This window comes from Penicillium citrinum (assembly GCF_028827155.1).
Source record: "Penicillium citrinum strain IBT 23319 chromosome Unknown utg000009l:1.0-4274883.0:1.0-4276374.0, whole genome shotgun sequence".
Lineage (NCBI taxonomy): Eukaryota > Fungi > Ascomycota > Eurotiomycetes > Eurotiales > Aspergillaceae > Penicillium > Penicillium citrinum.
The window spans coordinates 2,008,043-2,035,148 of NW_026622694.1; the positions used below are offsets into that span (position 1 = coordinate 2,008,043).

Here is a 27,106-nt window from a genome sequence, read left to right on the forward strand (position 1 = left end):
TCGGTGATATCGTTGCCGAGTGTGCACGATATCAAGACAAGAATATACATCGCCATGGGTGTTACCAATCCGGCCTTGTCGGCCTTGTCCGGCCCAACATATGTTACTGCTCAGACCTTGATCCAACAAGTCGCATACTTGCTGAGTGATAAGATCTTCTCCTATTCTCCCGAATCTTTTGATCTCGATAATGCTCTCCGCCAATGGTCTGCGGACCAGGAGACCAACGCCAATGGAGAATCTCCCGCTGTCAAGATAATGGAAACCCGTCAAGGTGCCGGAAACATCGCCCTGGGTTACCTCTTTTCTCAGGACTTTGATCTGAAGAAGCGTCACATCCCCCAGGGAATCGTGGCCTCATCTGCCACTCTTCCTTTCATGCGGGCAGCCCTCGAGCAACTCTCGTTGCTCTACTCCGTTGCCAGCCCCGTTGCTGCTCACGTTGCCGCGGTTGACTACGCTGGCGAGGACGGTCTTGTCTCTGACTATGCTTCGGCCCTCTCTCTTGCTGAAGACCTTGGATTGGGTTTGGTCTCCAGTGGCTCGGCCCACGAGTCTCAGCACATGGCTCTGTTCACCACTCTGCTTGCCTCAGTCCTGCCTTCCATCCACATCTATGACGGTGTCCGTGTTGGCCGTGAGACCACCCGTGTCATTGATGTTCTTGACAAGGATGGCTTGAACCGCACATATGAGTCTGTCCGGAAGACCCTGGATGATTCCCGCAACCGCCACCTTGATGCTCAGGGCAAGCTGCTTGACCTGCTCAAGACTCTCAACGGTGAGCTCGGAACCGATTATGGTGCGTTCGAGTACCACGGCCATGCGGAACCTACTTCCGTTCTCGTTGTCTTCGGTACTATCGAGGCCACTCTGGCCACCCAGGTTGCCCGATCTCTGGCCAAGGATGGTGTGCACATTGGTGTCGTCAATGTCCGCGTCTATCGTCCTTTCGTCGAGGAGGAGTTCCTCCGTGTCCTTCCCAAGTCTGTCAAGACCGTTGGCATCTTGGGCCAAGTTGCCAATGAGCAAGCTGTTCAAGAAGAAGGTGTTCACTCCTCTCTCTACGAGGATGTGCTTGCTGCCCTGACATTCGCCACCGACCGCGAGCAGGCTCCTTCTTGCGTCGAGATCAAGTACCCTCGCTCTCAACGCTGGGACTTGATCACTGCCGCTGCTGCTTTCCAGCGCATCTTTGACAAGCCCATTCTGCCCATTAACAACGCAACCAACGAGACTGCGCCTCTTCAGCTTCTCGATCCAGCCAGCGTCCAGGAGTACTCTTTCTGGGATGTCGATAACTCCGTCTCCTCGGATGCTGCTCGCGTTCTCAGCGAGGCTCTTGCTGCTGATTCGGCTAGCAATGTCACTACCAGCCAAGTCCATGATAACCTTGTTCAAGGCGGTGCTGTCCGTATTGACATCCGCAAGAGTGCCAAGATTCTTGATGCTCCTTACTCTGTTACCTCTGCTGATGTTTCCTATATTGGAAACATTGCTCTGCTCAAGGATGTTGACGTTCTTGCTTCGGTCAAGGATAGCTCCAAGGTGATCGTCAGCGCCCCCGGCGTCAAGGATGAGGATCTGGAGAAGAAGCTGCCCGCTCTTTTCAAGCAAGCTGTTGCTCAACGCGGACTCTCTGTCTTCGTTGTTGATCCTGCCGCTATTGAGGATTCTTCTCTCGAAGCCTTGATTCTTCAGGCTTCCTTTATCCGCGTCGCCCTTCCGGCTCAGGAGGGTGTAGCTATCAAGAAGGTCTCAGCTATCTCTGGTAACGGTGAGGCACTGGAAAACGTCTCTAAGGATCTTGAGAAGGTACTCCGCCAGATCGAGATCCCCGAGGCTTGGAAAGAGCCTGAGGGTGTCACAGAGGCTCCTCAGCTCCCCAAGGACATCTCGGCCAACAGCTTCGCTCCATTTGACAAGAACGAGGCTGAGCCTCCCACTCTCCTCAAGGATTGGGAGACTGCTGCTCGCGGCCTGGCCTTCAAGGAGGCCTTCGACACTCGCGATGCTCTCCGCCCCGATTTGGCTGCCAAGACTTTCACTGTGCACGTCAAGGAGAACCGCCGTCTGACTCCTGTCACTTACGACCGTAACATCTTCCACATTGAGTTCGATCTGGGAGACTCTGGTCTCAAGTATGATATCGGCGAGGCCCTCGGCATCCACGCTGAGAATGACCCGGTTGAGGTGAACAAATTCATCGAGTTCTACGGCCTGAACCCCGATGCTATCGTCGAGGTCCCTAGCCGTGAGGACCCGGCTGTTCTGGAGAACCGCACTGTCTATCAGGCTCTTGTTCAGAACGTCGATATCTTCGGTCGTCCTCCCAAGCGCTTCTACGAGGCTCTTTCCGAGTTCGCTACCGAACAGAAGGAGAAGACCGACCTTCTCACTCTGGGTGGTCCCGATGGTGCCGTCGAGTTCAAGCGTCGTGCTGAAGTTGACACTGTCACCTTCGCCGATATCCTTCTTGAGTACCCATCAGCCCACCCCGACTTCCACGATATCGTCCGTATTATCGGCCCTCTGAAGCGTCGCGAGTATTCCATCGCTTCATGCCAGAAGGTCACCCCCAACTCAGTCGCTCTCATGATTGTTGCTGTCACTTGGACCGACCCCAGTGGACGCGATCGCTTCGGACAGGCCACTCGCTACCTCAGCCGCCTGCAACCTGGATCCCCTATCACCGTCAGCGTGAAGTCCAGTGTGATGAAATTGCCTCCCAAGTCGACCCAGCCCCTCATCATGGCTGGTCTTGGTACTGGTCTGGCTCCTTTCCGCGCTTTCGTCCAGCACCGTGCTCTTGAGAAGGCCCAGGGCAAGGAAATCGGTTCCGTCCTCCTGTACATGGGCTCCCGTCACCAGCGCGAGGAATACTGCTACGGAGAGGAATGGGAGGCCTACCAAGCAGCCGGTGTCATCACTCTTCTTGGTGCCGCCTTCTCGCGTGATCAGCCCGAGAAGATCTATATCCAGGACCGCATGCGCCAGTCTCTTCCCGAGATCATCCAGGCATACATTCGTGAGGAAGGTGCTTTCTACCTTTGCGGTCCTACCTGGCCCGTTCCCGATGTCACTGCTGTTCTGGAGGAGGCTATTGCCACCGAAGCCCGCAACAACGGCAAGAAGGTCGAGACTCGGAAGGAGATTGAGAAGCTTAAGGATGAGGAGCGCTACGTTCTGGAGGTTTACTAGATATTCACGGTGTGATATGACCTGATGATTGGCATTGTCTATTTTGTTTTCTTTCTGTCGATTCCCCCCAGCTTTAGATTTCATATTTGCCTAGCGCAATGATCGCTCGATATAGACTTAAAATGCATTGGCAGACTTTGATTACATTGAACTACTTCTTCCTTGTAACTTTCGATTATCATTAAGTGCAGTTTTTTCGCCAGGAATTTCCTCTACATAGAACAACTACTCCAAACCGAATCTGGCTTCTTGCAGTGGCAGCATCAACTTCGGACCAGGCTTGAGGGATGACGATAATGTGAATGCATGGTGACAGAACTGACACCGGCGAGAGTCCTGCGACTTGGTTGGTTCTCCAGCTACGAGATACCCTACAATCAGAATGGGTCATTTGTAATGAAGACGACATTCAAGAAAGTAAATACTAGAAGCCTTGGCCCCGCAGACCCCATTGGATGGATCTTCTAGAAGCCTTCGATTCACCCTAATCCAACATCCTTCGGAGTTCCGCACGATTTGCAATTCTCCAGTAGTTACGTTATGAAACCATGCACCATGAACCGCAGTAATCCATGCTGCCGCACCACAACCTCATCCAAAACTCATCAGTATTAATGTAGTGGGTGATGGCTGGCCTGAAACTTGCGTGCAGCCTGCCAATGAGATGATCCATTGGGTACAAATGAGGCGACCAGGCTATCACTCCTTTGGATCCTTGCTAGAAAGGAGACTGCACAGTTAAACCCCTCTCAAGAGCCTCAATAAACCATTCTCAAGAGCCGCAATCAACTCCTCCAGAGCCGCAATCATATCCTCAAGAGCCGCAATTAAGCCCCATTTAAGACCTGACACTTCTGCAATTGCCTCTTACTGCAAGTTAAATAGCTGGTTAACCGCCATGTCTCGCGCGGTGAAAGGATTAGAAAAGTTTCATCTCAGACAGACGAGAAGACCTCTATCTATTACTCTTCACTATGCAGACATTCACCCCTATGGGCAATGATCATGATCCCAGTCAATGTCCGATGTTATCGTCTGAAACCAATGATTGTCTACAATACTGTGGTTATCCTCCTCCTACGACTTGCAATCGCCTTTATGGGGACATTCTCTTGAATTCTGTTAACCCGAACATCCGTTCAAATTATTTCAATTACTATGATCCATTGCAGAACTTTCCATCTGTATCCAGAGGGCATGGCAATAGTGGAACAACGAACTACGCGAATGATGAAGAACAGTGCAGTTTTCCTTACTCTGAAGAACACTACGCAACCACGCCGTGCGCCAAGGGCAACAATCAAAAGATAGATTTCGCAAATAGCCCCGTTATGTCTCATTCGCTGGGTCTGTTCAGTCACGGTGCTAGAACACCCAAAAAAGACTCGAGTCGTCGATCTACTTCTAGCATTCATATCGGCGATCTAGGCCAGGTCTGCAGCGCGGAAAAGGGTGATGAGTAAGTTCACTTGATGCACATTGTGACAAGGTACAGAACTTTTGCTGACCCATCGAGGACTCCTCCTAATACTTCGAACTCTCTAAAGTGTCGCTGGATAGGCTGCATGAACCAGGATGGATTCTCCCGAGAATCAGTGCTAATCCGTCACATCAAGTCAATTCACATTTCTCCCGGTCGTTTCAAATGCTCCCACGAGGGCTGCGAGAAAATATTTGGACGAAAAGACAAACTTCGAACACACATGAAGTTGGTTCACTCATGAACAAGATACATTTGTTAAGTCGTGCCTTTTAGGACACGAAGTTTTGGAAATAGCAGGAGAATCTGCATTTGAGGAGGATCTACCTAGTTTAGGCATACAGCTTTCCCTCCGTCAATGGCAGAACATCACCCGCTGAGAATGTTGCATGCCCAATGCCATCCAATGCCTTGTCGGGATCATGAGTAACGCCCCATTTGAGCTTCTCATGTGCCAGGTCATGTGGAAAGTGTCCCGTAGATCCATCAATTTGAATGCGGGAAGGTTGACATGCAGCCGCTATACTCGCACTGCAAATGCCCGCTAGAGGCATACCTTTGTGGTACAGCTTAAGTAGGCCGATTGCCACGAATAAAGTGTAGCTAACACCCGCAATTGGAATGATGATAGCCCATATCAATTGGTAGGAGATACAGAGATAAATCTCAGAGATGACTGCCGTAGCTGCTTTTGGATTGTTGGTGTAGCTGTCCACTTGAACAAGATGATAGGCTTCTGATACTAGCCAATGGATCACGACTAGCACTCTATATTAAGAGGAACGCCCCACTTGAGAGGCATCGAGAGAAAATGAGTTGATCGCTGTTCAGTCTCAGGAATGGGCGACGATACCCGAAGGCCCTTTGGAGGCTTTTGTGATGCCGCTGAATACCCCACCATTCTCTCATGGCCAGCATTGTGGTCATGATATAGTTGAGTCCGAGGTAGATATAAGAGATCAAGACTTGTGGGATATTGGTGATAATGAAAGAGCTGAGGATCCTTCGCTCTGTGAGCTTGAAAATCAAATCGTAGCCCGAGTTAGGGTCAATGAATGAGGCTAATGACAATCCAGCACCGCGGGGATCGCCATCGAGTTGAGACGCAGACCAAGAGCTACCAACAAGAAGCACAATGAAAAGAAGAGCTGTAAAAGTTAATACATGGCGTTTTCGAAGAGCCGAGAACCAATATCCACGCCCCCCTGTCCAAAGATCCCCAACGTTTGGAGAGCGAATGCTTCATTCAGACTGATCATGAGCACGCTTCATGTAGTCGTGATGCGCAGCGATACATCGGCCCTTGGTATGGGCATCTGGCTTTTCTGGAAGGATTGAATCGCATCTCCCAAAGTGCAAAAGGGGGTTTCACGTCTGGTGATGTAGAGCGTCAAGATAAATGATGTTATCTTAATGAAGTTGGCCACAATAACAAGTAACACAGCTTTGCATCTTTCTGGTTCAAGTTGCGAGTAGCATTTGCGTAAGGTGATGTAACCATAGAAGTTCTCATCGTCATAGTAAATATTTGACTCTTCTGGGTGAATAGAGGAGAAAAGCCAAACAAATGACACAGTTGTATAATTAGATCCATTTTCCCAGACGCTGAGGACTGATGAGTCGGTAGAGGATCCATTAGCTATGATAACAAGATCTCTCCGAGAGGGCAAAGTATCGGTATTGTAAGCGTCAAAGCAAGCCTCGGCACTAAGCTGTTCAAGTTGATCTTCAAGGATTTGCCGTTGAAGATTTTCTATGATATCGTGGAACTCAGCTCCATATCCAGTCGTATTGTCAAATTTTGATGGGATCTGCCAATTCGCCCCGTGAGTGAAGTCCTCAGTAGCTAAAACCACAGCACATTGATTGGTAACTTTCGTTTCAAACACAGCAGAGTTCCATGTCATATGCAATGGAAATGAACTGAAACCGAGAAGCATCCAAAGAGCCCCTTTGGCTTTCGATCCGTGGAAGATGTTACGAATACTAGGTGTACCAATATCAAGCCATATACTTTTAGAATGTGCCGCATCCACTTCTCTGCGCGTTGGCGAGTTCAAGCACTGCATGCTAAAATTGCTTGCTGCCTGTAGAATCGTGCTCATCATGTTGATGATGAAATGCGCCATGATTGTCGGCCGGCCCGCGATTCGGCAGCTCCCTGTATAAAATGCGACGCTGTCGTGAACCAGTGGGTATTTGGCGCGGATAATGAGTAGTGAAGCTACATTGATGCTGAAGATTATCGTTGCAGCAGCAATAGATATCACTATCTGAAGCCGCCATCCTTGAAGGATCTTTGAAAATGGGCGAGGTTTAGCACTCTCATTTCCCTGGTGAGTCTGTTCATTGTACGCTGCCAAATGTATGGCGTCGGAGGTCATTGCAAATAAGATTGATGTAACGCAATCCGACTTTGGGATGGGATCAAAAAGGACCATGAGCTTTTTTGTTTCTCGGCATAGAGCGACAGAAACGTGAGTGTTCCAAGGTTGGAGAAACCAGCGAGTAAGTACCTACTCAGTGCTAGTTAGCAATGCTAGCCGTTGTATTAGTAGCCCAGAGATGCAATCAAGTAGGTCATATCGAAACTTATATACATTCAAGGAGTATCACAAGTGTCGGCTTACTTCATGCCGGAAGAAAACTTTTCATTATGTTACATTCGTCAAACCAGGTTGAACCTGCGTGTTCGTGTAATTTCGTTCGTTTAAGCTATGCATGATATATACATTATTTTTTTTTATTGACGGGTCACGGGCCGGTCAAGCGCGCGCCAGCGGTCCATACTTTGTCTTGCCGTAAGCACCACTCATTTCCTTTCTAATTTCCAAAGCCTTGCGATATGGTGGGGCAGTGGGAGGCTGTACTGGCTGCAAGCTGACATGATCAGGAGGAAGAGCATATGATGCATCTGAATCCCAAGCAGACAGGTCACCACAGGCAATGAAGGAGGGGATCCATCGATTCTCGGTAGCAAATTTATTTGACAATTTTTGCCCAGGTGAACTGTTTGTCTCTTCAGAGGATTTTTGAAGACGACGGACTTCTGTGAGGTGTGTTGATGAAGATTCGGCGTTGCTGTTGGTACCTGCCAGTGCTTTGCGAGCTGTGGTATCTTGGTCTAGGTCCTCTTGTACCTCGAGGCCTACATTGCCATCTTCCGAGACAACTTTAGGGGTAGCAGCGCCACCGAAGAGGGGGTTTTTCAAGGCTGCCATGCCAGCAAGGCCTTCATTGCTGACTGGTGGGATATAGCCTTCGCAAACAATGAATGCTTCTAGACTGCTGGCACGGCTACTTCGAGGCTTGGAAACACTGACTCTAGCGAAAACAGTGCGCAATTGAGCGTAGAGAAGATCGACATCCCGAGCTCGGAAAATCTTCGCAACAAATTTACCACCCGGTCGAAGAACACCCATGGCCAGGTTCAGGGCTGCGTAGAGCAATTGGGACTGAATATAAATGTCCAAGTCATGGAGACCTGTTACATCAGGCGCACCGTCAGAAATGACGAGATCAACAGGATGCGGCTCTCTGATGGGAGCTGGGGGATTTGATGTAGACTCAGAGGTGGTGGAAGAGGATTCATAGGCCTCGGGGTCCAAAGCACGTAGAAGAAGAGGAATGGTGGAAGGATGGGTGATATCGGCTTTCAATGTGGTGATGCCTTCGAGGGGAGCCATGGGTTGCAAATCAATAGAGACGATTTTGACATTCTTGCGCGGCTTCAGTTCAGCATTAGGATCGCTTTCTCCAAATCGAGGCTCGTCGTCATTTTCGCTGGTTTTAGTCGCATTGGCGCCTTCCTCCAGGGTCTGTCTATCTCTTTGCTTTTTCTCCAACCAAGCCCTTCTGCCAAAGCTTTCACCTTTAATAAGAACCCGGCTCAGTACTTGGCTCCAGCTACCTGGAGCGGCGCAGAGATCCACAACTCGCGTGACATTATCGGGGTTCTCATGATCGAAGAGGTCGAATTGTTCGTCGATTTGTATGAGTTTAAAGGCTGAGCGAGCACGCCAATTCTGCTCCTTGGCCAAACGATAATAAGCGTCGCGCTTGTCCTTGGATGACTTGCCCATTTTTCGAATATTCAGGCAGAATTTCTGTCGGCTTCAGTTCTTTTCCTTCAATCGAAGTGGGATTTGCTGGAAATCATTTTTGGAGGCGGGGAGCCGCACCGATAAGATTTCCGGGCGGAGTTTTTCTGCCGCTTTTTTTTCTGCAGCAGCGCCGTCGAGCTTTTCTTTTCTCGTGACGTTGAACCCTCAAACACGTCAGTCCTGAACAGACTCTCGCAGTCATTATGGGTCAAAAAAGGGGCCGCGACTCCAAAGCACAGGCCGTGGAGTCCAAGAAGCGCAAGAAGGCGGGCAAGGCGGACCCTGCCTCCGATGACAGTTCTTGGGATGGCGTCGTCGGCATTGACGACCTCAACTGGAAAGAAGTGGCCCTTCCCGATCGAATGGAGGATGCTGGTGGATTCTTTGGACTAGAAGAGATCGATGGAGTTGATGTGATCAAGCTGGATGGCTCCGCAGGTGTTCAATTCAAGGTGAGTGACGCCAACATTTGCCTGTTTTGTTAATTGCCATTTACTGATGTCTATCATTTGTTTTTGGGATTAGGCTAGGGCCGGCAAACCAAAGAAGTCAATCTTGAAGCCGCCATCTCCGGATGATGATGGCGAGGAATGGTCTGGTTTCAGCGATGGAGAGTCGGAGAAGCCTCCTACCCCAGCCGTAGAGACACAGGAGCCAAAGGACAGGAAACCGAAGAACAAAAAGGATAGCGCAAAGCAGAAGAAGGCAAAGGACTCACAGGAGACCAGCGAGAATGGCCCCAAGGATTCAGAAAAGAAAGAGACCAAGAACAACAAAATGAAAGAGTCGGAGAAAAAGAAAAAGACCACTGCCAAAGAGCCTAACCTAAAGGCTAGTCTCTCATTTGCGGCACTTGACGATGCAGATGAGGATGACGGTGTGGATGTCTCCGAGTGGGATAATCTTGGCTTGTCTCCCGAGCTTCTCACCGGTCTTTCTAAGATGAAATTCGCTACTCCGACTACCGTGCAAAAATCCTGCATTCCAGCTATTCTAGAGGGACATGATGTCGTTGGAAAGGCATCAACCGGTTCCGGAAAGACGCTTGCATTTGGTATTCCTATACTTGAGCATTACCTTGGACTGAGGGCAAAGCAAGTCAGCCGTGATGAGAAACCCAAATCGACACCGATAGCACTGATCTTATCGCCCACCCGCGAATTGGCCCATCAATTGGCGAAGCACATTGGCGATCTAATCACGAACTCCCCCGATACAGATGCACGCATCGCTTTGCTAACCGGTGGGCTGTCCATTCAGAAGCAACAGCGTCAGCTTGCTAATGCCGACATTGTTATTGGAACACCCGGTCGTGTCTGGGAGATCCTCAGCACGGGATCGGGATTGATCAAGAAGATGCAGAAGATCCAGTTTTTGGTTGTTGATGAAGCCGATCGACTTCTCAGCGAAGGTCATTTCAAAGAGGTTGAGGAAATTCTAGGTGCTTTGGATAAGCCTCAAGCAGGAGCTTTGCCTGACATGGATGAGGAGGCTGAAGTCGAGGAAGAGCCCGTTTCGAGACAAACTTTGGTCTTCTCGGCTACCTTCCATCGGGACTTGCAGCAGAAACTTGCTGGCAAGGGTCGCTGGACTGGCGGTGATCTAATGGATAATAAACAATCAATGGAGTATCTACTCAAGAAGCTGAACTTCCGCGAAGAGAAGCCTAAGTTTATCGATGTCAACCCTGTACAACAAATGGCAGAGGGTCTCAAAGAGGGCATTGTTGAGTGTCCTGCGATGGAGAAAGACCTATATCTCTATTCACTTCTACTCTATCATCCCAAACACCGAACTCTTGTCTTCACCAACTCTATCTCCGCCGTTCGCCGTCTGACCCAATTGCTGCAAAATCTCCAGCTTCCCGCGCTCGCCCTCCATTCCTCTATGGCTCAAAAAGCCCGTCTCCGCTCCGTTGAGCGCTTTTCTTCGCCGAAATCTGACCCCAGCTCAATTCTTGTCGCCACTGACGTCGCCGCCCGTGGTCTTGATATCAAGGGCATCGATTGTGTTGTCCACTACCACGCCCCTCGAACCGCCGATGCGTATGTTCACCGATCCGGACGTACCGCGCGTGCTGGTGCATCGGGTAAGAGTATTATTATTTGTGCCCCAGAAGAAGTGGTCAGTGTGGCTCGCCTGGCTGCGAAGGTTCATGCCCAAAAATCTGGCAATGCAAAGAAGCTTCCGCTGGAGTCACTCGAAATTGACCGTCGTGTCGTTTCACGTATTCGCCCACGCATGAATATTGCCAAGAAAATCACGGATTCAAATATTGCTAAGGAGAAGATTACCTCGGAGGATAACTGGCTCCGCGCGGCAGCTGAAGATCTTGGTGTGGATTACGACTCAGACGAATTTGACGAGTCGAAAGGAAAGGGACGTGGTCGTGGAGGTGGCAGACACCAACGTGACAAGGAGAATAGTAGCATTACGAAGGGGGAGCTTAACGAGCTTCGTGCAGAGTTGAAGAACCTACTGTCGCAGCGTATCAACATTGGCGTTAGCGAACGATACCTCACGGCTGGACGAGTCGATATCGAGTCTCTCCTCCGTGGTGAAGGCAACAATGCTTTCCTGGGACATCTTGACCCCTTGAACTTCTAAAAATTATTTGTCAATATCATTTGTGACGGTGTATTTATCTCTATATTCGGAGTCTCAACACTGCTGGTTTCTAGCTACTGTCTTTTCTTTCTGATTTTTCTTTTCAATATCTATCCTTGAATTCACACTTAATATTAGAGTATCCATCAAGACACTGATCTTCGCCGTCTCCGGCATTATGTCAATTTGAAAATCCCTGACCTAGCCTAATTTGTCCAAGTTTTGCCCCGTTTGATCAGCCGCCACGTGGTGATTCGGCATGCCGAGATCTCCGACTCGGCAGACAGCCGAATCGCCGCCGAAAGTCGGCCTTTCTTGCCCCACTGTTGGGTCCAACAAAAAAAAAAAATGAAGCGGAAATGAGAAAGCAGTCCGGTTATAACTGCCGATGATCTCATTCAGCGTGAATGGTTGACGAAAATCTCCGACTAGTTTGCTCATCACATTTCAAAACTACCCCTCGACGAGCTACCGCTAGATCTGTCGACCTACAAACATCAAACAACGTTGATAACGGTATTTGTTGAGCCGGGAATCCGCTTTACCGGCAGATTATTGTGCATTAGCTTTTCGGCATTTCAGCAGTTGTCCCTTTGCGGATCATATATGCAAAACTTTGTGCAATTGGCATTTTCACCTTCTCTTCCGAATCATTCTCGACTATATACAACTTGAATAACCAGACCTCACAATGTCTGGCCTTCAGCAAGCAACTAGACGTCTTCTTCGTCAGTCTATGACTACTGCCACTAAGGTTTCAGCTTCTACACCTCTGATTCTAATCGCAAGACTTCACCAACAAGGACCATCACGCTCAGCAGTTGTCCATGAACAAGCTCTTCCACAAACACAAGCACCATCAGTGGAAGCACCATCATTTCTCTCTCGAGCTCAACAAAAGCCCCTCCAAAACAAAAGCACACCTGACTTCGACGCCATAATATCACAAATGCCCCTCGTTCAATCCCTCCGCGCTTCCCACGATTCTTACAAGGAATCTCGTCCACACCTCGCCATCCCACCAGCTATGAGACAGCACCATTTTGTCGGAGGCTCACTGGCCGGAGCCGGGAAATTGACACTGGCTCCATACATGTGGACATCGTCGCCGAAATCAAACAAATCCATCGGTAACAGTAAAGCTAGTAGCGTCGTGTCAGTTTTCCATATTGGCCGCGATCTCTGCGGACATCCCGGTTTTGTTCACGGTGGTCTGTTATCCGTTCTTTTCGACGAGGTCTTTGCTCGTTGTGTTTCAGCGGCGTTCCCGAGTGGTCTGGGTATGACGGCTAATTTGAATGTGGATTTCCGGAAACCTGCTCTCCCGGATCATTTATATGTTCTGCAGGCGGAGACTGTGAAGGTTGAAGGGCGAAAGGCTTGGGTGCAGGGTCGTATGACTTATCTTCCGGTTCATTTACCTGTTCAATCTGAGGCTCAGGGCATTGCTTTCGACTCGGCGCTTTTGAAGGAAGATGCTGAGGGGGCGACTATGGTTTCTGAGGCAAAGGCTTTATTTATTGAGCCTAAGTTTGCGGATGTGAGTATTAACTTTTTTACATGGTTTTCCGATTTTGTTCGGCTAGAACAATTGCTAATCATCCCTTGCTTGCAGTCCATGGTGTCGGTTTATCGGACCTGATATAGAATTTGAGGTTCCTATGGCGTGAGGAGTTACGAAAATAGAGCATCAGATTTATAGACATCTAATTATTAATGAATCAGTACATTCGATCTTACAGTAGGGGCTCTTCAGTCGATTGAAACAATCACCATATTACAATTAATTAATAATAATTATGTATGTACTTAACAGCAGTAGTCCTGGTATAGTAATTCACTATCCTATGGATAGGATAGCGAATTACAAGTACAACATGGATGTTGTACTTGAGTAGTACTGTTCGCGATTCATAACCCCGGACGTGCACCCTTCCAAGGTTCACCTTTACAACGCCTTTTAAATGACCACTAACATAGCCGTGAAGGATAGTAGTACTATTACCATGCTGGGCAGCAGCCGACCTAAAACATCCCACTACAGAAAATACGGTGAAATGGAACTCCTTGGAGATAGAAAGGCTAACCATTACTATCTAATATCATCATGAGGACATCACCTCAACGCCCCAAATCCCAGATAACAAAAGTAAAGAAAGAAAACAGCCCGGCCGAAAACTTGGGAATGGGGAGTGGGGTGGCAAAAGCAAGTCAGGTCATCGAGTCATTAGAAGCGTTCCGTTTCTGGATTATCAGAGAACGGGAGTGTGAAAACGTTGGACCAGCCAGGTTGAGGTCAGTTATCCGGATGTAGGAGATGTTCGAAGTTGCGCTTGGCAATGAGTCGTCTTGCGGGGACTCTGTTCTTACGACAGATGGAATGCTCCTTGACCCTCCTTAATGGCGACGGAGAGTCGCTCCCCGAGAACATTCAGACTGCTATAATCGGGAAGCTTGAGGTAGTTCACACAAGTCATGACGCTAGGAAGGTAATCATCCGGAGTATAAGGAGGTTCACTGGGCCGACAGACCACAGTGAAGATGGGAGTAAGACTCTTGAAGCCTGCAAAACAAAGTCAGAGAATAAACAATAGAAAGCATAATGCTTGAAACACGAAACTTACCGCCGATTGGAAGCTTTGGGCTACCCGTAACAAACTGAAGGAAGTCGCGACGCTGCTGCTTATCTAGCTCGCTCATTGTCTGAAGCAGGTTGCGTACGCTCTTGCTGTCCATGTTGAATCCATGATCCGCTTTGATGGAGTCCATCAGAGTTTCGATAGACCAGTCTTCGTCTGCCTGACCAAAGAGCATCACAAGCTCGTTGGGAGTGAAGGCTCGAAGAGAAGAGAAGGGGAAGACTTGGGAGAATCCTGTTCTGAAGGCGTCGACCTGGCGTCTGACGCCACTACCAAGTGTCATATCAATAACTCGCTCGATGTAGTGATCGACGTTGTCGATATTGAGCGAGACATCGGCGCCGTTCGGAACAAGTTCAATAGATGGATAACCGGGTAGGGTGAAATCCAAGCTCAAGTCATCAACACGAACCCCGTCTACTTCAATTTGCTGGATAGCAGTAGCCTTTTGCTGCTCCGATAGATTTTGGTCTTTCTTGATGTTCTTCTTAGCCTTCACGAATTGTTTGAGCATAATCAAGGATTTGGCTAAATCTTCATCAACTGCTTTCACGGTGCCTAGTGATGGGGCAACAGAGGACAATGTATCGGCAATGCGGAAGAAGGCCGGGTTGAAAGATATATCGATAATGCGGGAGTCAAGCATAGAACGAGCGACAAATTTTCCAAGAATTTTGAAGATATTCAACTGCTTTTTACCCGAGTCTTGAGACGCTTGTTCGTCACTCATTGGACAGGGGAATAAACCACGTTTGCCAAAAGCGTATTCTGGTGTACCAGAATGACCATCGGTTTCGCGCCAAATCTTGAGCTTCTTCTTCGAGAACTCCTTAGAGACAGTCGAGTAGAATTCCAGTGTTGGACCCAACCCAGTTCCAACCTCCTCAAAGTACTCGACCTCAAGAACACTGGGAGAGGAACCGTAAAGCTCCATAACTTTCATGGCCGAGTCCAGGATGCGCGCTCGGGAAATCCGGACCTTTTGACGTTGCAAGCGGCCGAGGAACGGCTGGGGATCACGACGTAGGTCTCGTCGGCTATCTTCCGTACTTTGAGAATTATGCCATCTCATCATGGCACGAGAATATCCGAATGCCGTTGACTGTAGGAAAAGATGTCTAGTCTCAAAGGGGAACAAGAAAGAGAACAATCGAGCCAGGTCTTCGCTCCAGCTCGGAAGGCAGCTGCTAGCAACAATCAATGGCTCCTCAAGTTGTCGGTTCACCTTGGCAGTGAGTTTGGTATTGATGAACTGGGCTAGTGGCTCGGGCGTGATGTTGACAGGATCCCTAGTTTCTGTCAAGATATCGTCGATCGTAGCGTTCATCTCATGCAATACGCGGAGGAATCGAAGAATAGAGGCAGTGGTAGCGTCTTTATTGAGGGAAGAAGGGATTTCAAGGACGTTCTCCGAGGAAGATTCCTCCTGTCCATTGTTGGCAAGTGTCGATTGTTCTGCTGGGGGAGGTCCGGGGACACGCTTGAAGGTGACAGTGTGAACCGCAGTCCAGACATTCTTGGCATGAGACTCTTCTATGTGCTCGCGGTTATGATGGACAGCACGGTAGACTGTAGTGTCACTAGGAACGGGTTTGCCATCCACGCAAAACTCAAGGTGCCAGTCTTGTGGAACTGATGCCATGGCAGCGGCATATGACTGGAACGGCCGCCCAGCGGATGACAGGGGCTGATGACGCGCGGGGTTTGATGATGTTGTACTTGGTGTCGATGAAGAAGCCTTGGATGATTGTGTGGACTGAGATGGAGTGCCAATCCTCGTACCATCTTCCTTACGAGCCGTAACCTTTCCGGATGAACCAACTTCCATATTCACTGCGGTTGGGTCGTGCACGTTATCTTCTTCGAGGTCATCATCCAGATCATCGACTATAGCATTGAGTTCTTCGTCATCATCCGCGTCGTCGATATCGTCATCGCCATTGTCACTTAATTGTCTCTCATCAGCGCATTCAAGTGGCTCATCGTCGTGTTCATCATCCTCTTCTTGGAAATGCATATGACGGCGACGGCCTTCGCCCGAAGTTGGCTGCTCTCGGTCCTGGTCTTCGTCGCCGGAATCATTCGCATTGAGGAGGCCTCTGGCGCGGCCCAGCGGGCTTCCACCCGCGAGTGGCGAGTCTGGTGCGGTCAATTGGTCCCTGAGTCGTGCTGCTTGGGAGATCTGAGACAAAATATTGTCTCGGCTGCGAGACGAACGAGGGCGTTCTGAAACTGCAATTTTTGGTTGAAGAAAGTCATCGAGAGACTTGAACGTGGCAATAGCATGGATAGATACCATGATATTCCGGTAGTGGCGAGGTATATCGGATTCTTCCTCTGCGACCAGCTTAAGTCGAAGTTGCTTTCCGAGCATATAAGTAGCATTACTGCGAGTATTCTCGAGCGAGTTATGGCTGACGGTAATGACCTCAAAGTGCTCCGTCCGGCTCAACAAATCTTGTAGCTTGCGAATCAAAACGCTGAAGGGGGTCACGGCAGTGCTTTGGCTCTGAGCCTTCTCGGAGATCGTGGCACCCATAAAAGCTTGCAAGAAGGCGGATCGTGCAATGCGAATATTTGAAGCTAATCAATGTCAGTGAGCCAATTCGTGGGAATAAAGATTGGAACAATATAAATTTACCTTTAGAGTCGCCAAGAACATCCAAGAGAACCTCGATGATGCCAGAGTTGAGCAGCTCGGAGCTAGTGATACTCTCGAGCGCATCGCCATCGAAATAGGTTGCCAGGCGCTTGAAAAGAGCCAGGCTATCATCGCCCTGGGTGGTGTAGGAATCCTTGATCTGGACTGCAAGGGCTCGCAGTTCGTTCAGAATACGAAGGGCCCCAGTGCGCACTTTGCCAGCCTCTCCTTCCTCATAGGTCTTGAGGAAAGCTTGAGCATCTCGGATAACAAGGTCATGAAGAGCATTCTCCAACTTGGCCAAGGACTGGCGGCCAGAGACCGACGATTCTTCTGAGTCGGAATCCTCTTCATTGTCTTCGTCAGCCTCGTCGTCATAGTCATCACCATCTTCATCTGTGTCCTCATCCTTCTTGCCGCTCTCGCCGTTGCCAGCATCCATGTCAACATCTGCAGACTCATCATTTGCCTTCTTTTTAGCCTCCTCGGCCTTTTCTGCCTCTGGAGAAAGAGGAGCTTGGGACAATTTGACAATTTCTGAGATAACACCTTCTCGATGGAATTGGTGATGGTAAACCTTTTCAAGTCGATCGAACAGTAATTCCGAGCAGCGAAGGGCGAGCGCTACAAGAGAAGGATGGTCTTTTTGGGAAAGAATAGAAGCCAGGAATGAAGCATAGGGCACAGTACGCAAGGCATCTTCAATCAAGGACGGTTCCAGGATATGTAACATCTTGAGCTGTGCAATAAGGACCTTTTGGCGAACAAGGAGATTGACAGTGCTTGAGTAGGCGTCGGTCAAGGTTGGAAATAAGATAGTCGCGAATCGCTTAAGCTCTGTCTTGCAATCTTCCAACAAGGCACGTCTCTCCGCTGTTGACTCTTGAGATTTGGAAGATTTCAAGCCGATGGACATATGACTATCGAAATAGGAACTGAGGACACTGTCTGTCCGCGAGGCCTCCCGGCTAGGGACACCGGGTAAAAGCTCGCAAATGACATTGAGGGTCTCGAACACCTGCTCACGAGGCCGGTGGATCAGAGCCTGCATGACCAAGACACTATCCATTTTCACAGCTGTGTTATCAGTGTCTTCGGGTGGCGAGACTCCCGTCAAAATTTGGTAGAGGGTATCGACCACGTCCATTTTGAGAAGTTGAATCGACAAACGCGGGCTGGCTTTGGCCGTATTTGCAAGCACTCGAAGGAACTGAGTATGAATATGTGGTCCAATTAAGTTTGTGGTGCCCGGGAGTAGTAGTCGCAGAACAGCCCTGAGCATGGCGGGCTCGATGAGCTCTTCCAGATTCTCAGAGCGATATTTGTAGCTTTCGACAATACGGGAGACACAAAGACAGCCCTGCTCAACAACTTTTGGATCATTGCTGGACAGTACATTCAGCAAAGTCGGCATCACGTCCCGTACCACGGGGAAAGAATCGTGAGGCAGGTTACGACAACAGTTGGCAGCAGTAGTGACAGCAGTGCGCTGAGTGCTTGTTGGGAAGAACTCAAGGTAAGTCAAGCAGGCTGTTAGGCCACCTTCGCGCACGATCGAAGCAGGGAAATCCACAGATATCTTAGCGAGCGTCTAAGATGATATTTTGTGAGCTTTGTGTATATAAAACAGAATTTGCGGCGTGGCTTACACTCAAGGCTTGCTCGGCAAGGTCGATGAATTGAATATCCAGGAGCTTCTGGCACAAAATCGGTACAGCACCACCATAAACGACATTCGCCACAGAACCACGAAGAGCTTCCATTAGGTTGGCAAGGCATCGGCATGCAAGAAGCATTATTTCGGGGTTCTCCTCGCCGAATTGGTTTGGCTGCATTAAGGCAACAAGCTCCTTGACGTAAGGATCGGGTGAGAATTGACCTGAAAGGTTATCTTCATTGGAGACCAGTAAAAGATCCGACAGCTCCTGCAAAGCAATCAACTGGAGTGAAGGAGAATCCTTCGCTCTCAGGTTACTGAGGATATCTCGCAGTCGGGAGGACATGCCAGACATCATGCCGGTGAGGGCACGCAATGTACTCTGTAAGGCCATAGGGCCCCGACCGAATAGACTGCTATGGAATGGGTCCAGATCCTCATCATCGAAGGCCGAGTGGCTTGTTCCATCATTGCTTTCAGCCGCAGGAGACTCGTCTCTTTCTTCCTTTTCCTCGTGCTCCTCTATTTCCTCTTCCGCATCCCGTGCCAGAGTATCAGAACTTTGCTTCGTGGAACGCTTCTTGTGTCGCCGTGGAGGCGGAGATTGTGTTGCCGCCAGTCGATCTAGATATGTTGATGAGAGCTGTTTAGCCTCGGCGAACCCCAAAATAAGATACAACTGGATGCTTGCATTGCAGAATCCAAACTTACCATTTCGGCTGGATCTCCGCCGGGCAGGGGGTGGAGACGTGGTGGACTTGGATTCCCCTGACGGTCGAGAAGAGGGTCTGTATATGAGCCATTTCATCAGTCACGTCATCGTCTAGGATTCACGGCTAGTACACACCCTGGTTGTGACATGGCTGTACGACTTCGAGCAGGCCGACGGGGACCAGCAGCAGGACCAGCGGATGGTGCTGTGCTGGGCGCTGTAGTTCGTTGTCTCTTCGATCGGCGAGGCGGCGAGGAGGCCGCGGGTTGATTCTGGGCGTCTGAATGCCGATCCCGGCGAGTGGAAGTCTTGCGTTTCCGGGAAGCCGAACCAGCGGCGGAGGTTGAAGCAACACCGACGTCAGTGGGAGGAGGAGGAGGGTCTGTAGCAAGTCTCGCCGATGAGCGAGTGGTCCTGCGCGACATGAGTAATTGCTTGTGGATTATGTGTTGGTTTGCCTTTTTTTTCGAAATTTCAACAAAAAAAAGCATAAGAAGAAAAAAGAAAATGCCGAATGTACACAAAAAAAAAGACGAGGGCAAGGTGAAGAAGGTATTGATCAAGCTGATACCAGACTTGTTTGTAGAAAAAAAAGGAAAAAAAAACAAAAAGGGAGATGGGCAGTTGAAAAGGGTCAGCTTGTGTGTAATGTGATGTGACCGATACTCTCCCCCGCGTTCTGAGCACTCAAGTTGGGGGGAAGCGATCTGAGAGCAACAAATCGAGAAATCGTATCGTCCACCTCAAACTCCCAAAACATAGATCACAGTTGAGATAGCTCCGAGGGGAGGGTTTAGAACAAGGCAAGGTCGCGGACGGGCAAGGTATGAAGCTTAACAAGGCGAAGGAAACGGGCGGTTAGATACCTCAGGGCCGAAGAGGCGATGGAAGCTCCAGCGGGAGCAATGGAATAATCCTCGAGAGGGTCCTGGCGGTTGGTGGAGGGCCTTTGCCTGGCCATAAGTTACCGGGTCGGAGAGATTCGATTAAGCTTGGGGGGAGACCGTTTCCGCCGCCATCCGCATACACCGAGATCAAAAACCAAGAGGTTTGAACGGGGTAATAAGATGGAGCTTCGGGGGGAGTGGGGGGGGGGCGGGAGGAGAGTAGAGTGATTAGTTAGGCGAGGCGTTTAGGTGACGAAGTAGTTAGGACGAAAAAAAAGGTGGGGAGGGGGAAAGGAAGAATTCAATGAGGCAATAAGCAAAGGAAGGCAAAAATAGGTTAACCAAATGGGAATTGAGCAAGAGGAAGTGGATGGAAGAGAGTGGATGAAGAGAGGAAAGATGATGGATGAAGGATGAAGGATGGTGGGGAGAGGAGGAGAAGAGAAGCAGTTGTGACGACGGGATTTTTGGGGGGGGAGACGGCGGAAGTGCAACGTTCGTGATGAGATAAGACTGCATCCCATCCCGGTCGGATTGACATTTCGGCGGTTGGGCACGAAGGGATGTGCTGAGGGTGGGTAGTCACTAATATTCAAAGTTAGAGTATGGAGAATATAATATAGTAATACTATTCCTATATTGTGCTATGGTTTGAAGAATTAGAGTAGAGTAGAAGTATAAGCGGAGGTATAGTTAACTTTTTAACTACTAAAGTTAGTTACTAGTTAACTAGTTATAACTACCTATAGTATGTATGTGAGCTACATAGTTAAGACCAGCCACAATAGTCAGCATGAAGATATCCTTGAATAATCAATCCTCCATTAAAAATAATAATAATAATAATAATAATAATAATAATAATAATAATAATAATAATAATAATAATAATAATAATAATAATAATAATAATAATAATAATAATAATAATAATAATAATAATAATAATAATAATAATAATAATAATAATAATAATAATAATAATAATAATAATAATAATAATAATAATAATAATAATAATAATAACCAGTCGCTGAATGCTACTTCCTAATGTAATATTGTAGAAGAATTAAAACTTTGGGTGATTCTATTTAGTACAATATGTATACCAGTAGACACATCGTATACTAGATTCCATACTGGTGGTGCTAACTACCAAGTTCATCCTCAACTTGATTCATAGAATTGTGTATGTTCTAGTATCATATTTTAAAGATACTACCATAATATATATTAACTATACACTCAACTTAATACTTACCTTATAGGTATACACAAAAGAGTCCAACCCAATTCAGCTCGAATGCCCGCACTCCTCCACTTCTCGCAAATCCCCGCCGTCACCGGAAATCCTTTTTGCGCCTCGTTTGACTCACCGAGCCTCTTAATAATCATCTTTTCCCCTTCAATGCAAATTCGATAATCCCCGGAATCAATCTAAACTTTCAATTTTACCCCCTAAACAACTTCTTGAAACATAATCCCTCCTACAAACACCCCCCCTTCGTTCTTCAATAGCCGGTCATAATCCGGCGCATTCTCTTCCGCCTCTCCCTCTCCCCGTTTGCCTCCGATTTCTCACTTTACTTTGCCTCCCCCCACTTCCCCAAAAAGCCCTCTTCCCCCCCCCCCCTCTCTCTCCACCTTTCCTTAGAAACCACGACCTCAAATCGCAAATCATGTCCACCGAGATCGCCAGAGGTCAGAATGAGGACTCACGTCCTTCTGGCCTCGTCCCCGAGCCCCCAACAGAAGACTATGTCTTTCCGGATTTTCGCTTGAAGCGGAAGATGGACGACCCGGAGAAGACGCCACTCCTACTTGTTGCCTGCGGTTCCTTCTCTCCGATTACATTTCTTCATCTGCGAATGTTTGAGATGGCTGCCGATTATGCCAAGGCCGGAAACGACTTCGAACTCATCGGTGGCTACCTTTCTCCGGTATCAGATGCCTATCGCAAGGCCGGTTTAGCCAGTGCGGATCATCGGTAAGAACCGACAGAAGAGATTATGACCGCTTCAGTCATACCCGCTATACTAATCCGTCATTGTGTATAACAGTGTGGCTATGTGTGAATTGGCTGTTGATGAGGGCTCAAATTGGTTGATGGTCGATACTTGGGAACCCATGCAGAAGGAGTACCAGCCGACCGCTCTCGTGCTCGATCATTTTGATCACGAGATTAATACTGTCCGCGGAGGTATTGAGACTGGAAATGGTGAGCGCAAGCCTGTGCGCATTGCTCTCCTTGCAGGCGCAGACCTCATTCATACTATGTCCACCCCGGGAGTCTGGAGTCAGAAGGATCTGGACCACATCCTCGGCAAATATGGCGTAAGTTTTATCCTCCAACAATGCTTGGTGTGTTTGTCGTATGGAATTATCTTACTGACTTTCTATCAGTCTTTTATCGTTGAGCGCAGTGGTACTGATATAGACGAGGCCCTGGCTTCTCTTCAGCCCTGGAAGGATAATATCTATGTCATTCAGCAGCTTATTCAAAACGACGTGAGCAGCACCAAGATTCGCTTATTCTTACGCCGTGAGATGAGTGTCCGCTACCTTATCCCTTCGCCGGTCATTCATTATATAGAGCAACACCGGCTCTACGAAGATGATGGTACCTCGAACGAGAAAGGCAAGGAAAGGCAGTAGATTGTCGAGAAGTCGGCGGCAATTTCTCACCCGCCGCTTTTCATGAAAAACGAGCGAAGCATGACTGTGATACGATACCCCCCTTACTACTCCGTCTTTCTTAAATCCTCTTGCCGGCAGTCGTGGGGTCGCATTTATCGTGGTGCGTCCAGCAGATTGATGAGCCGCCATCCGGTGGGCTGCCCCTGTTCTGAAACCTTCTCTTCTCGTGTGATCTCTCTGGGAACAACCAGGCAAGGTCATGGCGCAGCATGAGGACAAAAGACGATTTATGACTTGTTACTGCTATTTGGAGTTCTTGGGCGTTTCATTCAGCGGATTATGGTTTTCAAAACTATTGTTCTGTGACGAAGGCATTGGCTGCTGTGCTTGTACTGTCTTGCCAGTTACTGTGCCTTTGAACAGACTGTATATAATGCTTGTGTTAGTGAACTGTATGTACATACGAGGCACGAATAGACCTCTGTTCTAGACATCGTGCGCTTGTGTTCTTATTGTATCACTTAAATGGTGCCAAGTTGAGATTCGAACCGCGTTCTTAACATTCAATTTTCGGTCACTCTTTGACTCATCCTATTCAGAGTACATTAGCTTGTTTGTTTACTAGTTATTTGGTAATAGTATCGTCTGTATTGCACACCATTGGGGTACTCGATGACACCATCAGTCCGTACCGACAGTAGCTAGTTACCAAATGCTACGTATAACCAGAAGAATAGGACTCTTAGAAGATCACCCTACTAGAATATAATCCTGACAACCTTGAAAACCTGATATTCGCCAATATCAAGTACTACGCCATGTATATACGACGTAGGTAGCATCTGCTAATCACGCATTTCCAACAAAATGCCGAGGCGATCGCCCGATGCGCCTGTTATCTTCCGTTATCGACGGATCTGATCTCGGCCCTCCACATTTTTCCCGTCCAACAGCCTTGCACGTCGGCCCTTCTCTTCTTCCCAGAAGGGCCAGGCGAGATTGTTCTCTCCATCTCCCCCTCCCATCCTCGATGGATTTGAAATCCATTGATATAATCTCCCCTTCAGTAATGGCCCCGAAACCCCCAGACACACTGCCTCCATGGCCACTCACTCCTCCCGATCCTCCACATCCCACCACGACTACGACAAACGATGTATCTTCCGTCATCACGGCAATACATGTCATGTCCACGGAGCGGGCTGCCCTCGCGCATCTCGAACGGTTGTATCAGACAGATGCGCGGGCGCAGCTGGGTCTTGCGCGTTCGGTGGATCTGATTGTGCGCAGTGTTCGCGATGCGGGTAAACTGGTTGTCTGTGGGGTCGGGAAGAGTGGGAAAATCGGACGAAAGATTGAAGCGAGTATGAATAGTCTGGGGATACATAGTGCTTTTCTACATCCGACGGAGGCATTGCATGGTGATTTGGGGTTGGTTCGTCCAGTAAGTCACCTACCTGAATCCTACCTATAATTCATCATATTCATGGATATACATCTGGATCTGTTTCGATATCCCCATGGACCGGGTGATATCTTGATTCTTCGTGTAGGGCTCAATCTGACCTTTCCTTCCTTTTAGAATGATACAATCCTACTTATATCGTTCTCGGGTCGCTCGCCAGAGCTATTATCATTGTTGCCGCATCTCCCGGCTACTGTCCCTGTCATCGCATTGACATCGCATACGGACCCATCTACATGTCCGTTGCTTTCTTTACATGGCCAATCTGGCATGGGTGTTCTTTTACCATCTCCCATTCACGAAGACGAGGAAATCTCTCTTGGTGTCAGTGCTCCTACTTCCTCAACGACTGTAGCTTTGTGTCTTGGTGATGCCTTGGCCATTGCCATTGCACGCAAATTGCATACTACACCTGGAAGAGGCCCGGCAGATATTTTCCGCAGTCATCATCCCGGTGGTGCCATTGGAGCAGCAGCTGCTGCCGCAGCTGGAACTCCATTGACTACGCCCTCGAGTTGCGTCTCCTCAACAACATTCGATTCTCCCTCCTCATCCATCTCCTTACCGTTAGAGGATCTCAGCGGTAGTTCTTCCATTCCATATTTTACACTCCAATCACCACCAGAGCATCGTCGTATACCGCGAGAAAAACTTATCTCGCTCGATCAAATTCCCACTGTCTCGGCATCTACATCTGACTCGCCCAGCGAGGTTCGATTACTCGATCTCCTTCTCACAGCGATTCAACACCCCGACGCCAAATCATGGGTCTTTCTATCTCCATCACAGCTTGTTCCACCACGACGAGTCCGTTCTCTATTATCCCGACATACGGATGTCGATCTTCGCATCTTGGATGCCGTGGCTAAAGATGGCCAACCTCTTACCGTGCACCAAGATAGTTGGCTTTGGGTGAAGGATTCCATCCCGCTCGCTGCCGCGCAAAAACTCATCCTTGAATCCCAAAATAAACCTGATCGAATCTCTATCGTCGCGGTATCGAAAGATTTAACCTTGTCAGGCTGTATCGGGGTGATGGAGGCTGAAGATTTATGCGATGGATGAAGAAAAGAAATCGCGAACTGCATTGTACGAATTCGCCTGCATATGTTTCATGCTTATATTATACTTTGGATTGTCTATAAATATCCGCATTTCTTGGTGCGGTTAATGATGTTACGCCTGTTTGTCGACTTCGGCAGCTCTACGTTATATATACGATATGCATTTTACATCTGGCCCATGCAGTTAACGGGCCGCATTTATATGATACACTTGTTAAGTTCCTGTAGGTTTTGACAATCCGTATATATTAAATGCTTTTTGAATGCTATTGAGTACAATACTTGAACATAATCTCGAAATAGTCTATGATACACAATGCCATCCCCCCACCTTCCGGTGGACGATGGGCCGAGAGAATCCCCCACTCCTTCCGATATAGCGGAGCAAATGACCGTAGCCCTAAGACTTCACAACAGGCTTGATACCCTTGTGAATAGCAGCAATGCCACCAGTCAAGTTCTCATAACCTTGACCTGGAATCATGAATCCAGCCTTCTGGATCATACCACGGAATTCCTCTTGGCTAGGGAAGCGCTCAATACTCTCAACAAGATACTGATAACTGCCGCGGTCACCAGCAACAACCTGACCAATCAAGGGGATAGCACTGAAATTCCAACGCTTATAAATAGCATCGAAGAGCGGGTTGTCCACCTTGCTGAACTCCATACAAGCAAAGACACCACCCGGCTTCAGGACACGAAAAGCTTCGTTCAAAGCAGCCTGCTTATCCGTGAAATTACGGATACCGAAAACAACAGTGTACAGATCCACGGAATCAGATGGGATATGCGGCATGTCCTGGGCATTAGCCTCGACGAAGTCCAATCGCGGGGTATTGTAATACGGTGTCTCGATGGAGCGCTTGCGACCTTCAGCCAGCATGTCGGCATTGATATCGCTGATTGTGACACGGGTCTCTAGGTCGTGGTTGATGTTCGTCGCGTGGTCGAGCATACGGAAGGCGATGTCGCCGGTCCCGCCGGCGATATCGAGGATATTCCAGCCCTTGGTCTTGGAGTCGGCGTCCCGGTTCGCGACGGGTGTGCCGGGGTTTAGTGAGCGAACGAAGTGGTCTTTCCAGATGCGGTGGATTCCCAAGGACATCAGGTCGTTCATCGTATCGTATGACGAGGCGACGGAGCTAAAGACAGCGCCAACTATTAAATGTTAGTCCACAGGTTTCAATTGGAAGATAGCGGGCTCGCTGCAAGCCAGAGCTTGCGAGTTGGGTCTTACCTCGCGACTCCTTTTCATGTTCAGGCACATTGGTGAATCCAAAATGTGTCATGCGCTCATGTTCGGACTTGGGATCTTGAGTCCGACGGGTGCAGGAGAAGCAGCGGTAGGGAGTTGGCGGCTGGAAAGCACGGCGCTTAGCACTGTAGTGCAACGCTCTCCAGGCAGGTCTAACGGACATGGCTGGAAAGAAAAAATGAAGAAGGAGAAGAGAAGGAGGAAACGGAAAAGAGAGGGAAGCGTTTGGGGAAGTCCGAGGCCGATCGAGAATCGGAAAGAGCAGCTTGCAACTTTTCGACGGGAAGGCGAGGCCCACTTTTATTTGCTCGAGGCTCCCCGATCGCGCCTGCCAATCACAGTGCTTTATTTGCTAGATGCTCAACGACGAAGAATCTCATCAATAGAAGGCGTGGCAATATATTGAGATGTTAAGAGGGATAGAAATGGAATTGTTGACTAACCCAAAGCAAATTCCATGAATGTGTCAATCAATGAGTCGAAAATATATGCGCTATGTTTTCAAATCTCAACTTATCTTGCGAGCATGGGACAACATCCAGTTGATGAAGAAAATAAATATAGCCCATTGTCTACCCAAATGATGGTGTGGTATATATCCTCCCGCCAGGCCACTTACATAGTATAGGTTGGAAGCCATACTAAATTTTTATCAAATACAATATCTGTTTGAATACAAACGTCATATCAATATCGTCATCATACTGTACTAATTCTGATATATAAATTGGTTCAATACTATAGTTAATACCGAA

The 27,106-nt window shown here is 48.5% G+C and overlaps 11 protein-coding genes across 11 annotated transcripts; 6 read left to right on the forward strand and 5 right to left on the reverse strand.

Annotated features, from left to right (window-relative positions):
• Positions 1 to 54: 54 nt before the first annotated feature.
• N7469_010227 (sulfite reductase subunit alpha) lies at positions 55 to 3,201 on the forward strand (the record flags this gene model as incomplete). Its single annotated transcript, XM_056649132.1, has 1 exon — positions 55 to 3,201. One exon carries the CDS (start codon positions 55 to 57, stop codon positions 3,199 to 3,201), a length of 3,147 nt encoding a protein of 1,048 aa, XP_056496263.1.
• A 974-nt stretch (positions 3,202 to 4,175) lies between these two features.
• On the forward strand, positions 4,176 to 4,664 carry N7469_010228 (uncharacterized protein; the record flags this gene model as incomplete). The annotated part of the gene is made up of 1 exon (XM_056649133.1): positions 4,176 to 4,664. The coding sequence occupies one exon, from the start codon at positions 4,176 to 4,178 to the stop codon at positions 4,662 to 4,664; it is 489 nt and encodes a 162-aa protein (XP_056496264.1).
• A 349-nt stretch (positions 4,665 to 5,013) lies between these two features.
• Positions 5,014 to 5,927, reverse strand: N7469_010229 (uncharacterized protein; the record flags this gene model as incomplete). Its single annotated transcript, XM_056649134.1, is given in 3 exon segments — positions 5,014 to 5,449; positions 5,466 to 5,829; positions 5,846 to 5,927. The coding sequence occupies 3 exon segments, from the start codon at positions 5,925 to 5,927 to the stop codon at positions 5,014 to 5,016; spliced, it is 882 nt and encodes a 293-aa protein (XP_056496265.1).
• A 22-nt stretch (positions 5,928 to 5,949) lies between these two features.
• On the reverse strand, positions 5,950 to 7,065 carry N7469_010230 (uncharacterized protein; the record flags this gene model as incomplete). The annotated part of the gene is made up of 1 exon (XM_056649135.1): positions 5,950 to 7,065. The coding sequence occupies one exon, from the start codon at positions 7,063 to 7,065 to the stop codon at positions 5,950 to 5,952; it is 1,116 nt and encodes a 371-aa protein (XP_056496266.1).
• A 381-nt stretch (positions 7,066 to 7,446) lies between these two features.
• N7469_010231 (tRNA methyltransferase TRM7) lies at positions 7,447 to 8,763 on the reverse strand (the record flags this gene model as incomplete). The annotated part of the gene is made up of 1 exon (XM_056649136.1): positions 7,447 to 8,763. The coding sequence occupies one exon, from the start codon at positions 8,761 to 8,763 to the stop codon at positions 7,447 to 7,449; it is 1,317 nt and encodes a 438-aa protein (XP_056496267.1).
• Positions 8,764 to 8,987: 224 nt separating this feature from the next.
• On the forward strand, positions 8,988 to 11,391 carry mak5 (ATP-dependent RNA helicase MAK5; the record flags this gene model as incomplete). Its single annotated transcript, XM_056649137.1, has 2 exons — positions 8,988 to 9,236; positions 9,310 to 11,391. 2 exons carry the CDS (start codon positions 8,988 to 8,990, stop codon positions 11,389 to 11,391), a joined length of 2,331 nt encoding a protein of 776 aa, XP_056496268.1.
• A 691-nt stretch (positions 11,392 to 12,082) lies between these two features.
• On the forward strand, positions 12,083 to 13,033 carry N7469_010233 (PaaI family thioesterase; the record flags this gene model as incomplete). Its single annotated transcript, XM_056649138.1, has 2 exons — positions 12,083 to 12,931; positions 13,007 to 13,033. The coding sequence occupies 2 exons, from the start codon at positions 12,083 to 12,085 to the stop codon at positions 13,031 to 13,033; spliced, it is 876 nt and encodes a 291-aa protein (XP_056496269.1).
• Positions 13,034 to 13,757: 724 nt separating this feature from the next.
• N7469_010234 (HECT-type E3 ubiquitin transferase UFD4) lies at positions 13,758 to 20,001 on the reverse strand (the record flags this gene model as incomplete). The annotated part of the gene is made up of 6 exons (XM_056649139.1): positions 13,758 to 13,954; positions 14,016 to 16,613; positions 16,672 to 18,262; positions 18,321 to 19,116; positions 19,176 to 19,474; positions 19,858 to 20,001. The coding sequence occupies 6 exons, from the start codon at positions 19,999 to 20,001 to the stop codon at positions 13,758 to 13,760; spliced, it is 5,625 nt and encodes a 1,874-aa protein (XP_056496270.1).
• A 1,605-nt stretch (positions 20,002 to 21,606) lies between these two features.
• N7469_010235 (nicotinamide/nicotinic acid mononucleotide adenylyltransferase) lies at positions 21,607 to 22,582 on the forward strand (the record flags this gene model as incomplete). The annotated part of the gene is made up of 3 exons (XM_056649140.1): positions 21,607 to 21,914; positions 21,988 to 22,261; positions 22,331 to 22,582. 3 exons carry the CDS (start codon positions 21,607 to 21,609, stop codon positions 22,580 to 22,582), a joined length of 834 nt encoding a protein of 277 aa, XP_056496271.1.
• A 1,051-nt stretch (positions 22,583 to 23,633) lies between these two features.
• On the forward strand, positions 23,634 to 25,094 carry N7469_010236 (SIS domain-containing protein; the record flags this gene model as incomplete). The annotated part of the gene is made up of 2 exons (XM_056649141.1): positions 23,634 to 24,008; positions 24,147 to 25,094. The coding sequence occupies 2 exons, from the start codon at positions 23,634 to 23,636 to the stop codon at positions 25,092 to 25,094; spliced, it is 1,323 nt and encodes a 440-aa protein (XP_056496272.1).
• A 399-nt stretch (positions 25,095 to 25,493) lies between these two features.
• Positions 25,494 to 26,514, reverse strand: N7469_010237 (class I SAM-dependent methyltransferase; the record flags this gene model as incomplete). The annotated part of the gene is made up of 2 exons (XM_056649142.1): positions 25,494 to 26,254; positions 26,334 to 26,514. The coding sequence occupies 2 exons, from the start codon at positions 26,512 to 26,514 to the stop codon at positions 25,494 to 25,496; spliced, it is 942 nt and encodes a 313-aa protein (XP_056496273.1).
• Positions 26,515 to 27,106: the final 592 nt, after the last annotated feature.